General features: G+C 37.3%; 2 protein-coding genes across 5 annotated transcripts in view; both read right to left on the bottom strand.

Annotated features, from left to right (window-relative positions):
- Positions 1–79: 79 nt before the first annotated feature.
- On the bottom strand, positions 80–8164 carry LOC124543940. 2 transcript variants are annotated; one of them, XM_047122270.1, is made up of 8 exons: positions 8068–8164; positions 3245–7860; positions 2960–3163; positions 2779–2883; positions 2027–2131; positions 1397–1525; positions 739–861; positions 80–387 (listed from the first exon to the last, which is right to left on the bottom strand). In XM_047122270.1, the coding sequence occupies exons 2-8, from the start codon at positions 7784–7786 to the stop codon at positions 184–186; spliced, it is 5412 nt and encodes a 1803-aa protein (XP_046978226.1). In that variant the 5' UTR covers positions 7787–7860; positions 8068–8164; the 3' UTR covers positions 80–183. The 2 variants fall into 2 exon arrangements, with proteins under 2 accessions (XP_046978226.1, XP_046978227.1); XM_047122271.1 differs by lacking the exon at positions 739–861.
- A 128-nt stretch (positions 8165–8292) lies between these two features.
- Positions 8293–14113, bottom strand: part of LOC124543923 (myosin-1-like) — a 135121-nt gene continuing 129300 nt past the window's right edge. For all 3 annotated transcript variants that reach the window (XM_047122249.1, XM_047122250.1, XM_047122251.1), the window contains 4 exons: positions 12901–13074; positions 9182–9250; positions 9033–9111; positions 8293–8698 (listed from right to left, as the gene is read on the bottom strand). In XM_047122249.1, coding sequence (XP_046978205.1) covers positions 9055–9111; positions 9182–9250; positions 12901–13074 — 300 coding nt within the window. In that variant the 3' untranslated portion in view covers positions 8293–8698; positions 9033–9054. The remainder of the gene's footprint in view (positions 8699–9032; positions 9112–9181; positions 9251–12900; positions 13075–14113) is intronic.

Below are 14113 nucleotides of genomic sequence, written 5' to 3'. Positions count from 1 at the left end.
CTTGAAATTACTATTGAAAACAATTTATTATAATTTATTATTTGAATAAAATACAATTTGTATCGAAAATTATATTTATTTGTTTATTTATTCTTTAACAATTTAATTTATTTTGATGGACACCTACATGTACAATGCTTATTATAAATTTTCGGTTTAAGATAAACAATATAGTCAATATATTTATAAGTGACTGGAAACAGCATTTCCTTTTACGCGAGGACGATAAACAATTGTAGCTGCTGGTTGGTGATCGAATGGTAAGTTAGAAGTGATCAGTGTACGAATGGTAAGCAATAGTCTTTCACTGTGCGGTAAGCATGTCAAAATTGCCATGCATCTCGTTGGGCTGAAAATCTTCTGAATCGGTCGACCGTCTACTTGCAGCTGGCAACAAATTAAATTACATTATTTATGTGGCCTATGTACTCCTGATCAACTGTATATAATCAATGTAAATAAATTGATATATATTCCATTTAGAGTATTTCTGTATGTGCTTAATTTTACTAACGACTTTCACGCCGCGTTTCATATGTGGTCATCGATGTTATTCATTAAATTGATGGGATTAATATACAATTTTAAAGAGACAATATGGAATTTTTAACAAGTTTATTAATATTTGTTAAGACTGAAAAATCACGGTCAATCAGGTTATTTGTGAAGTTATTTAGCAAACAAATGAATACCTACTAGTAGTATTTATCTACACAATAAATTGAACATAATATTAACCTCATATCCTTGAACATAAATTATTTCACGCGGTATTCTCCATTTCACCATCACGGTGTGGTCTGAAATAGTTCTTAGTCCTATGAACGTAGCTTTGAAACCGTGGCAGCTGCTTTTGACCGACTATTTATGAAAAGAGAATATCATTTAAAAAAAAACACCTATCAAACTTCTCCTTAAAAAGTAGCGTTAATCCTGACTAAATTTTGGCTACATCGTTTTATATCAGACTTGCAGAAGACCGTACAGACACACTCTCTTAGTTCGCCAGAAACGGCAAACCCTCGCACTCATATGCATACAACAACAGCAGTAAATTTTCCAGTGCTGGACTAAGGCCTCCTCTTCCTTTTGAGGAGAGGTTTTGGAACGTATTGCGTACATAACAATGAAATTAAAAGGTGTGGTTTTGAAGATATATTTGATGTAAATACGTATGTGATTTTGAAAGCATCTGACTTCCAGAGCACTTTCTCTTGAGAATTTGTTTAGCAAAGAAAAGTTTCCCAAATTTATCGATTTGTTTTTATTTTTGCCTAAAGGAAATTTAAATATTTCTTTTTTCATTGACACGATCCTCTACCCAACCTTTCAGTATGACAAACCAGTTTCAAATCTACCAGGATTCGCTAGTCTACCAAATAATTTTCATACTCACATTTATTTTAGGGAGTTGCTGCGTATGTCCCTGTTCCATATTTAGCTTCGTCGTTAAGAGCTCTGATTTATAAACAGCGTTTGTTAACACATTATTCATTAGATTGGTTATATTTTCTTGAAGCATTTCCTAAAGATAACATTAAATAATATCAGGTCTGACGTAAAGCGTTTGATGATTTCAGTTCATGTAATGGAAGATCATCATGAGGACAGTTGATGGCAAATAATAAACGCTACCAGCAAGCAATTCAGTGTCATCTTGATAGACTCAATTACATAATATAAATTCCCTCGTGAATGGTCAAAAAAGATTTTTAAAATAATACTACATAGAGGAGAGATGGCCAAACGAATAAACATAAATTCATAATCAAAAGGAAAACATTCGGAGGAAAGCTGCATATGTCAGACGAGTGTATGGTATGATGTTATCAAACCGCAATGGAGCAGAGTTGTGGAAGATGCTTAATCCGTGTATTCGAGAATCGAATATGAGGGGAATATCATGGGAAGACATCTCTGTAATAAAAGTTTATGAAATCGTCTTGTTTGCGTATAGAGCCCATCTACTTAATGTAGACGGACAATAACTATCATTTTGTCATTTATTTATACCATACATACATACCATTGACCGGATGAGATCACAATACGTTTCCTTGTCAACAGAGTTGAACATTGAATGCGTGTGCAACGTTGCATCTCTATTAATAGTTTCTAAATCCAATTTACTCTAAAAAGGAGATAATTAATCATGTATAAAGCCTGACGAAAAAAAAGTAAGGAGAAAAAAACAGAACATAAAAAAGAAACTATATTTCAAGAACCACAATAAACAAAAAATTTACACCTAACTATTGCAATGTATATTATTGACTAAATTGTATTATAATAGAGTTAATAGATACTGTTACAAAGCTTTTGGCGTACTGAATATAGAAATTATCAAATACATTAATGAATACTAAGTGACAATTGGGTGACATTTGTGTTTGCATCTGTACATATTTACGGACTTGACAAGAGTGACGAAACAGTCATCGTGACAAAAGTTACCAATGCGCGCTAGTTCTAAGACATTAAGAATTGACAACGGCGTTTAATATGGTATTAATTCATCATTAAATAGACAAAATGTTATGCAATAATAGCGGATGGATTTCTGAACGAATCAGGCAGTCCGACGCTAAAACTGCCAGCCCATTACCGGGAACAGGGCGATTGAGAGTCGAATCAGTACGCACGCGAAAACAACTATGGAGTCCGCTGTGCCAATAATTGTTAATCATTTTATTGATTCCTTACAAATAGTAAAGTGTATTTTCTTACCCGCTATTATTATTTACTCGCCTGCTATACCATCAATTAAATTATTATTACCTTAGATAGATTTGATTCTTCTTTTAAATCAGGAGACTTATTCGAATGGGATGATTGCAGAAGCGGTGAATTTAATAAATTATTCACTTCAATAAGTAACCGAGTCTAAAATAAAAGGTTTACATTTAGTAGTATTATACGTTTATGTATTTTCATTTTTAAATTGGTCATTCATGTTTACCAATGCCTGTTTTCCGTTTTTTGTTTCAACTTTATTAACACAGTCCGAAGTTTGCAATGAAATCGACTTTAATGTTGTCTTAATATTGAATTCCATTGCGGGTATAGTACAAATACCTTTACTTTCAGCGACTTCGGCGCAACTTAAATACAAATTCTTTCTCATTATCGGCCAAGTTGTATTACTGTCTATTGGTTTATTGTTCTGAAATACAAATTTTGCATTATGCTATCGAATGGATGTTAAATCTAATAGAATTATTATAAATATAAACATTACACATACTTGGTTATCCGTGTCTAAGTTTTTACATAAAATATTATCCGATGTGAGCTTATTGACCAATGTCCCAGGTCTATCCCAAACCATGTTTTGAAAAGCAAAGTCTCTTTTATTATTTTCTTTGAAATGTGGGTTAGATTCCACTTCATTACCATTTGCGGATAAGTCTTTTTTGACAGACGCAAAAATAGCACTTTCTTCCGGTCCAAAATTCGTTTGATATGTCTGTGTAATATTTTTGGCACAAACTATTTGCCTCATTATTCTACTATACAATTTATTATATTTTCTGCCTTTACTCTTTTTCGACCATTTATGCATGTTATGTTTTGATAGTTTTGTCATACTGTTTCCGGTAAAACATTCCCTTTCTTCAGGTTCCAAGTCTTTATTCACTTTACCGTTTTCTAAATCAACGATTACATTGGAATCTGTTGTATATGTTCCATTACAAGTTGCTCCAAATAAATTAGAAGAATTTATATTACTCGAGCCTTGATATTTAGTTTGAAAATTATTGTTACCGTTAATTTTATTTGTATTTACAAATTTGTTTCCACAATCGTGACTAGCATTAGTAATGAAGGATGACATTTTATCACACAATATAATACTCTTTGAGGAGTTTGCGTGACGTATATTAAAATTTTGCTTTTCATTTAAGTCTTCAGTACTTGCACCGGCCGAAGGAATTGTATATATGAATTCTTTGGACATATTTTCATATAAATATGGGACATGTTTTCTATGTCCATCTAGTGTCCCAGAAATGTCGTTATTTAACATTTGGCTTGAAGCATTGTTTGAGTTTATTGTAGATTTGTTTGATTCTACATTTGCTTTAGGCAACATTTTCGATAAATATATGTATTTTTCTAATAATTCAATGTCTCTTATGGGTTTTTGTTTTCTTGCATTAAAAATCTCGCATAGTTTGTCCGGAGTTTGCATATTATCGGCGCTATTCTTAGAAAGTACGGTGTTATTTCCTTTTTGGTGTATACCATCTCTAACTTTCCTTATGTAGTCTGCACTTTGGTAGTGAGTATTTGATGATATAATTTTTGATGGAAGTTCAGAAAAATCGGATATGTTAATTTTTTTGTCATAGACACTGTCTATATTTTTATAGTTTGATTCTGTATGGCATGCTCTTACATTTTTACAATCCGATGGTTTCCTAAGAAAAGAATCATTAGCAGATTCATTAAAGTGAGACATGCTTATAGTTTCCTTTCTTAGTTTATTATTACTTATACAACTTGGTATTTTAGATAAAGAACTCATGTGTCCATTAAACATAGATGGTGTCAAAAGTTTACCCTTTTTAACCGGATAACATGTCTTGCAAGAACTATTCTTAGCTGATATTATATTATTGCCTTTATTAGCGTAGTGGAGTACATGCTTACAATCAAAACAGTCGCATTCATTATATCCGTTTTTAAATCGAAAGCAATTTACTTTAATTTTGCTACATATGTCACATTCGCAATATGAACATTTACAAGTATTCAATGAATCATGATATCGTTTAGGACATTTGTTTAACATTTTTCTTTTCCCTTCGCACACCATGCATTCACAATCTAAGCATTGACAATCGTCGCGATTGCTTTTACTATACGATTTGGGTTTAGTGTAGTCATTACTAGAAAGAGCGTATGTGACTATAGTATCATGACTGTTAAACTGACCTTTCTTGTCTGTGTAATTAACTGTAGCTCTATGAATATCGTAGTCGCGACTTGCTCTGTCATTAGGTTTCATCATTAATTGGCCACGCATATCACATCTACAAAGTTCGCTATTTAGTTGACATGCATCATTTGAACATCTTTCACAGTGGCAGATTGCATGTGTCATTATCTCTGCTGATACTTGACGCCTCAAATTCGAAGTCATAGCATTGTAGTTATGAGTGCAATTTATACATTCACAAGGTTCGCATTGGCACAAATTCTGCTGAAGATTCCCTTGTACGGGTGCAACTATTAGTGTTCGCAGTGGAGGGGTTCCCAATGCATTACATTCTGTACATTGACAGGGCTCGCAGTTACATGGTTTTGATGGAAAATCCCAACATTTCACACAATCGCAGGGTCTGCAATCACAATTTTTTTCGTATTGGTCGTTCTTCACGACGCCTCGACAATCTTTTCTGTCACAACTAACGCAAGGACATCCGGAGTGCGGTACAGATTTTAAATCGTTTTTAATATTTCTCACGTATTTCGAGAACATTCTAGAACATTCATCACACTCACAAGGTTTACAATCGCAAGTATCATCATTAGTGGATAGAAATTTTCCAGAAATGCATTCACATACTTTACAACTACACGCGTTGTATATTTCTTTCAATTTTGTTAAAAAGTCTGGTTTGACAATTTTATTGAAATTTGAAGAAGACATATTTGTTTGTGAATTTTCGATTGAAAGTGAGTCTCTAAAATCATTAAAAGGCAAATTCATTACTTGTGCGCTTAATTTAGATTTTTCTGGTAAGTTGTTTTCTTTATCTATGGAATTTTCTTTAGGTGGCGTGCTTTCTTTTGGTAACGGGGTTTCTTTTAGAAAGGATTTTTCTTTCGGTAAGTGTTTTTCTTTGTAAAAATGATTATCCATTGGTTTATAATTAATGGCTACACTATGTATATGTTGACGAGTAGAAGACTTTGTATATGATTTATCTTTAATGTTCCAAGCTATTTTGTCTTTTGTTAGTGATATATCTTTACTGCTATACTTTCTATATTCACGATTATCATTCGATGAATTTGCCTCCTTTTTTATCACGTGACTTATGTCTTTTTTACGCTGATTTATCGAAGCTTCATTTATATTTTTTGAATCGGTCTTACCTTCTGTGTTTAAAATATCTTTACTGCATTTTTCTACGTTACGATATGAATTTTCTTCTTTAGCTTTTACGTGGCATAATTCTTTTTCGAGTTTTATTGAATCTTCATTTATATTTGTGGGAATGAACTTGTTATCTGCTACCTCTTTCTTAAGTTTTGGACAACTTTTTGGGTTTTTGCATCCAATACATGTACAAGATGATTTAGATTTTTCATTTACAGGGTAGGGCTCATTTATTGTTAACGAAGTATCTTTATCGATATCCGTTTTATGGTCACTATTATCGGCAAATAATTTTTGTTTTCCACTTAATATACGGCGAAATTCTTTTTCTAGTTGATCTATTTCATTCTTTATCGAACACTCATTAAATTTAGTATAATAGGGTTTGTTATCTGTAAGACTGTTATTTGTTGTATTATTACTTTTATCAATGGATAATTTGTTTTCTTTATTTATTACATGACACAATTCTTTTTCAAGTTCATTTATTTCATTCTTTATCAAGTCCTCATTAACTTTTGTAGAAAGGGGATTTTTTGAATTAGAAATATCATTACTGATATTTTTTGTACTTTTATGTTTGTCGGTAGATGAACTAGCTTCTACGTTTATTACTTGGCAAATTTCTTTTTCAAGGTCATTTATTTCATTTTTTATCAAGTCCTCATTAACTTTTGTAGAATTGGGACTTTTTGGGATAGAGATATTTTTACTGATATCTTTTATATTTTTCCGTTTATCAACAGATGAATTAGCTTCTACGTTTATTACATGGCAAATTTCTTTTTCAATGCCATTTATTTCGTTTTTTATCAAGTCCTCATTAACTTTTGTAGAATTAGGACTTTTTGGAATAGAAATATTTTTACTGATATCTTTTATATTTTTCCGTTTATTAATAGATGAATTAGCATCTACGTTTATTACTTGGCAAATTTCTTTTTCAAGCTCATTTATTTTATATTTTATTAAGTCCTCATTTACTTCTGTAGCATGAGGATTTTTTGAAATAGAAATATCTTTACTGATATCTGTTGTATTTTTCCGTTTATCAATAGATGAATTTTCTTCTTGATTTATTACAGGAGATAATTCTTTTTCATGTTGATTTACTTCATTTATTGTCAAATTCTTATTAAGTGTTGTAGGATAGGGTACATTTTTGGTTAGTGAAGCATCCTTGCTAACATTTGTTGTAAATTTATAAATATTGGTAAATGAATTTGTTGCATCAGTTATTACGTGGCATAGTTCATTTTTAATTTGATTTATTTCATTTTTTATCCAAGCTATATTACTTTTTGCATTGTCTGTAGGTGTTATCGTGTTAGTATATTTGCTGATATTTGTTGCATATTCACGATTGCCAATAGTAGAATTTGCTGCTTCAGTTGTTACTTGAAATAACTCTTTTTCATCTTGATTAATTTTATTTTTTACCGAAGTCTCATCAATATTTGTTGAATAGGGCTCTTTATCAGCGAGCTTTTTCGTTAATCTGGCACATTTTTTCGGCTGTTTGCATTCACTACACGTACAAGATTTTTTTTTACGTAATTCAAAGCACAAACGTAAGTTACAATGGGAGCATGAACAACAAGAATCGATTCGGGATTCAGTCATTCCGTTATAGGATAGAGTTTTTAATACGTTTGGTGTCAAATTATTTATGGACATGGTCAATGGTCTAATTTCAAACAATTATGTTTCTTTATCGTCCGCGGTGTTGCAATATTCTTAGTTTTGGGGATCTGTAAGAAATTATATGTGTCATACATTATATTTAATTGAAGGAATTGCAAGGTATGTTTCCATTAAATTAATACGATCGTACTCTTTCTCTAAGAGCTACAAATTATTCTAAAGAACTAACAAGGCAATATGAACGCCTAATTTAAAATACTAAGTCACATAATATCACTATCGTAAGCTACGATATAATAAAGTACACTAATTACAAGTAATTAAATGCTGTTCATTGCTACTGCGGTTATTATTTTAAATTTTTATTATATTTTTCCAATTTTTAAGGTGTCATTGTCACACTGTTTCGTCGAAGACTTTTTTAATTTGAAGTGTCAAAAAGTGACATTTAAGAATTTTAAATATTTGGCAGAAAGACCAAATCGAAGAAGAGTGAAAATCTAAAAAGTAAGTTTCGATTAAGAAAAAAAAACAACAAATAAAATTAAATAATCATTTAATTCATCAATGACATTCATATTTTTTTTTTTAATATTAATAACATTATTTTCAATACATGAACCATGTAAATAAAATACAAGCTTCGATTGTAAGTCGGAAGTTTTGTTATATAATAATATCCCGGCAGGCTAAAATTATTTACAGACAACACGATTGGCACGGAAATTATAAATAAAAAAAAACTCATTACAAACGTTAATCCTCGAAATATCTTAGTCGAAATGAAGGTACGATTTTGTTCGATATGTGTTCGCTTAAGTTTATTAATTACTTAGGTATTATTTAGTTATACCTAACTTAGTATAATACAATGTATATACATATACAGGTCGCTAAAACTCGTTAGACTAATGAAGGCACCAGATTGAGGTCGGTGGAGGTTAACTGAAATGGAAGAAAAAATTATTGTCAAAAAAAAACTCAAAATTCATGACACAGATAACAAACAGCTTTATCTGTTGTTTAGAGCATGATTACCCCGTAATTATAAAACCCCTGATTACAAGTTATATCCAAACACATTCGTAAATCGTGATTGAAAAACCAAAATACAAAGTTATTGTAATTTTAAACTATTATTTCTATAAAATATTATTTCCAAAAAAGATTGTGATTTTTATGGTGTTTGAGTATAATTTCCATTTTTTTATTGTAAGTAATTATAAGCTTCGAGTATAATTTTATTATTCATGATGAAAATAATACAATTCATACTTACATAAATTACACGCGAGTTCGCACTAGACATCTGTGCTCCAAACTATCGCATTTGTACCCAACGCACAAGATGGACAATTCTGTAACAACAACATTAACTCATAGAAATCAGTCATTAAATTTATTAATAATAATTATTGTGATACTCACAACAATACTTTCGATCGCATTCGCTAACTGCTCCTCCATAATTTTGACATCGCCATGATCCAGTACTTCCTGAAATTTTAATATTATAGTTCAGCATTTTTCCATTATTTTTTTTTTTTTTTTTTTTTTTTTTTTATGGAATAGGTGGCAAACGAGCAGGAGGCTCACCTGATGGAAAGTGACTACCACCGCCCATGGACATCTGCAACACCAGGGGGCTTGCAGGTGCGTTGCCGGCCTTTGAGAAAGGAGTAGGCTCTTTTCTTGAAGGTTCCCATGTCGTATCGGTTCGGAAAAACCGCCGGCGACAGCTGGTTCCACAGAGTGGTTGTGCGAGGCAGAAAATGTCTAAGAAATCGCGCTGTTGTGGATTTTCGGACATCAAGATGGTGCGGGTGAAACTTAGAATTTTGACGAGATGTCCGAAGGTGAAATTCAGCAGCCGGGATTAATCCGAACAATTCCTCGGAACATTCCCCGTGAAAAATTCGGTAGAAGATGCAGAGTGATCCGACATCTCTACGCAAAGCCAAAGGATCAAGGAGATCGGAAAGGGCTTGATCGTCGATAACTCGAGCCGCTCTACGTTGGATGCGGTCAAATGGAAGGAGCTGGTACTGGGGAGCACCCGCCCAGAGGTGAGAGCAGTACTCCATGTGAGGCCGAATTTGCGCCTTGTAAAGTTTTAGGCGATGGGCCGACGTGAAGTACTGTCTCGCCTTGCTGAGCACACCGAGCTTCTTTGAAGCCAATTTGGCTTTGCCTTCCAATTGACCGCGGAACTGAACGAGGCTCGAAATATCAACGCCAAGTATTCCGATACTACCTGTAGCGGCTATCGGGATGTTCTCAAATCGTGGAGATACGACAAATGGTGTTTTTTTAGCGGTTAACGCGCAAACTTGCGTCTTTTTGGGGTTGAAATGGACTAAATTTAGCCGGCCCCAGTTCGAGACTTCGTTTAACGAAGACTCGATTTCAGACACAAGTTTGTTCCGGTTTTCTTCGACGTTTTCCCGAGAAATATTAGCGCGGCCGGTGTATAAGGTGTCAACGGTACTGTCGTCTGCATAGCAATGAATGTTCCCGATTTGCAACAAATCATTGATATGCAGAAGAAACAGAGTGGGTGATAGAACGCAGCCTTGTGGAACACCAGCATTGACGAATTTTAAGTCAGAGCATGCACCGTCGACAACGACCTTGATGCTCCGATCTGCCAAAAAGCTGGTAATCCAATTGCATAATTTCCCGGGAAGCCCATAAGAAGGAAGCTTCGAAAGAAGCGCTTTGTGCCATACACGATCGAAGGCCTTCGCTATGTCCAAGCTGGCTGCTAATGCCTCCCCCTTGCTCTCAACTGCTTCAGCCCACCTGTGAGTAAGGTAAACTAGAAGATCACCGGCTGACCGACCCCGACGGAAACCGTACTGGCGGTCACTAATCAGCTGATTCTCCTCTAGGTACCGCAGGAGCTGGCAGTTAATAAGGGACTCCATTATCTTGGAGAGCAAGGAGGTGATGGCTATAGGCCTATAATTGGACGGATCTGAGCGGTTGCCTTTTTTAGGGATCGGATGCACCAAAGCAGTCTTCCAGGAGTTCGACGACGACGCCTAATGCGTAGGATTGCCGGAAAAGACGCGTTAAGACCGGTGCCAACTCGGGAGCACATGTCCGTAGCACGATTGGAGGGATGCCATCGGGTCCACTCGACTTGTGAATGTCCAAGGAAAGAAGTGCTTTCCGAACTGCACTTTGCCGAAATTTAACCTCCGGCATCGTCGTATCACATCGCGGGATTGATGGAGGTGACTTTCCTTGGTCATCCAGAGTCGAGTTCGACGCGAAGAGAGACCCTAAAAGATCGGCCTTCTCCTTCGCGGTATGGGCCAATGACTCACCGTCCCTGTGCAAAGATGGAAAAGAAGGCTGACAGAAATTCCCTAGGACAGCCTTAGCGAGAGACCAGAACGCACGTGTTCCTGATGGGAAGCGCACCAGTCTCTCGCCAATTCTGCCAATGTACTTCGACTTCGCCTCAGCTATCACGTTTTTGAAGGACCTGGAGGCAGAGTTATATTCCTTTCTGAATGTGCTGGTGTTTGTATCACGAGACGCCGATGCGTTAGCCCAGTCTTGGTAGCGTTCCCATTTTCGGCGTGAAGCCGTCTTACAGAGGCGACCAAACCAGGGCTGGGACTTGCCATCAATGGGCACCGCAGAATATGGAATGAAAAGTTCCATACCCTGAAGCACCACATTGGCGACAGAGTCAGCAACAACGCTCGGATCATCCATCGAGAAACAAACTCGCCCCCATGGGTAAGATGCAAAGAAGGACCGCATCCCATCCCACTCTGCTGACTTGTAGTGCCACACGCGACGACAGCCCGCGAAACGAGGTCGTGAGTATCGTGTAACTGGCACTGTACTCCGGACGAGACAGTGGTCCGACGAGCCCAGAGGGGGATCGACGACAATCTTATAGCCGTCCGGATGCGAAGTCAGCAGAAGGTCCAACAGGGAAGGTGTATGATCCTCCACGTCCGGTATTCGCGTTGGCGAGGTGACCAGTTGTGTCAAATCATAAGCCAAAGCGAAGTCGAGAACAGATCTACCCGCATGATCAGTGGTGCGTGATCCAAGCCACTCTGTATGATGAGCATTGAAATCGCCCAGAATAATGATCTCTGCGGATGGAGTCTGCTGCAGCACGGAATCTGTAGCCAATTGGACGTGCTCAACCAGTCGGTCGGTTTCGGCATTACCGCTATGGGACCTATAAAGGCACGCGTAGATTCGCGGATGGTCGTCGCAGTCTACGCGCAGCCAGATAATTGATAGGTCCTGCCCTTCAAGGCTGCCGAGGCGTCGAGAGCAGATATCATCTCTGACGTAAACGCACACCCCAGCTCGTGGCACAAAAGTATGCTCCAATTTGTACCCGGGGTAAGAGAGAAAAGACGTATCGGCAGGAGAAGATATCTGGGTCTCGGTAAGAAAGAGCAAGGCCGGCTTCGCCGTCTCAAGGTGAACGTGAACGGCATTCAAGTTGGAGTTGAGTCCCCTTATGTTGCAGAAGTCCACAGCGAGTGTGGTAGGGGTTGCCTTATGATGCCTGCTCCGCTTGCCCCGAACAGTGGCGAGCGCAAAATTGCCCCCCCCAGAATTCGGAGGGCAGCCTGGGCATCCCTGCTCAGGCGGTGTACGTCCTGAGCATGGATGCCCAGAGAGGGATTCTCCATCGCAGTCGCTGATGGTACCCTCCTGGGGTAATGTCACCAAATTCTGCACAACCATGTTTTGGGGGGAGAGGGATCGGGCCTCCGGAACTCTCACTTACCGGACGAAACGCGGTAGCATAGCTACCACTTCACGCCGATTTTAAGTGAGAGAGTGGTACTTCCCCGGGCGTGCCGGCCCATTCGACTGCAACCGAGAGGTATGCAGTGTGGCACTACCACCTAGAAATATTTAGTCAAAGTTTTGGTTTAGAAGTTTGTGCTATTCGATTGCTAAATAAATCTGTTGAATTTTTGTTTAAGGATTTTAGAGACCGAGGTTTACCTGTATACAATGTTTTATGAGTGTATGTAGTATACCACCAATATGTAGCTTTTTATTTGAATCCACTAATCGAACGTATACTAAATCGGCTCGATAACAGATCAACTCAGGTTGGTAAGATTACAGCAATGATCGTATGATGTGCGCACCTGCTGGCACGCGTTGACGGTGTCGGCGAGCGCGGGCGCGGCGGCGCACAGGCGCGCGGCGGCGCATGCGCAACTCACGCTGGCGAGGCGCGCGGCGCCGCGCAGCACGCCCGCGTTCCCGCCGCGCGCCCAGCCGCCCGCCGGGAACGCCTGCGCCGCGGCGCGCTGCCACTCCTGCGGGCGGGGCAGGCGAGGCCTCGTTTCAGAAACACCGTTGGGATGCGTATAGTACGACACAAATTAGATGTAGCATCGGAAAATGCAATGGAATGAAAATAATTTACTTGGTGGTAGGGCTTTGTGCAAGCCCGTCTGGGTAGGTACCACCCACTCATCAGTTATTCTACCGCCAAATAACAGTACTCAATATTGTTGTGTTACGGTTTGAAGGGTGAGTGAGCCAGTGTAACTACAGGCACAAGGGACATAACATCTTAGTTCCCAAGGTTGGTGGCCCATTGACGATGTAAGGTAATATATTTTACAGTGTCATTATCTATGGGTGATGGTGACCACTTTCCATCAGGTGGCCCATATGCTCGTCCGCCAACCTATACCATAAAAAAAAAACCGATTACGGCCGATTTACACAACCAATAGAAATAGCTCCCTATCGCGCCATTCGACGCTATTCGTCGCTACAGATTTACGCGGCAGAGAAAACAAATGTATTTATAAATCCACGTGACAAATTGACGAATATATTAGGTCATATGATATTACAAGTTATTACGTTTGTGCAAAGATCATATTCGGATGAGAAATAAATATTGATAATTAGGGATAGCGTACTCAATTCGGATGTGATCGGTTTTACGAATTTTGCCGATGCGACATCTAAGTTGTGTCGTACTATACGTACTTCCCGTTTTGAAGTTACGACTATGTAGATACTGGTCCGAGTCGGTGCTATACTTTATTACTTTTGTTACGAGTTGAGCGACAATATTTCAAACCGATGAGCGAAGCCGTTGCGATCGCTATACTCTTAATAATTTTACTACCATAAAAGATGCGGTTAAAAACAATTGATTTGATCACGACTGCAGTACCGCTTTCATCGGCTATACGATTTTATCGTTGATGTTATCGTAAATGATTTTTAAAACACTTTTGTGAATGTTTGTGCCAATGATCAAAGTCTGTGCTAATAATCGTTAAAGAAAATTCTTTTTAATTTTTTTTTTGTAACATGCGACAGGTATTTTATTTA

Source organism: Vanessa cardui, chromosome 3 (genome assembly GCF_905220365.1).
Source record: "Vanessa cardui chromosome 3, ilVanCard2.1, whole genome shotgun sequence".
Classification (NCBI taxonomy): Eukaryota; Metazoa; Arthropoda; class Insecta; order Lepidoptera; family Nymphalidae; genus Vanessa; species Vanessa cardui.
The sequence above is the reverse complement of the archived record's forward strand: the minus strand, read 5'-3'. Positions and strand labels throughout refer to the sequence as shown.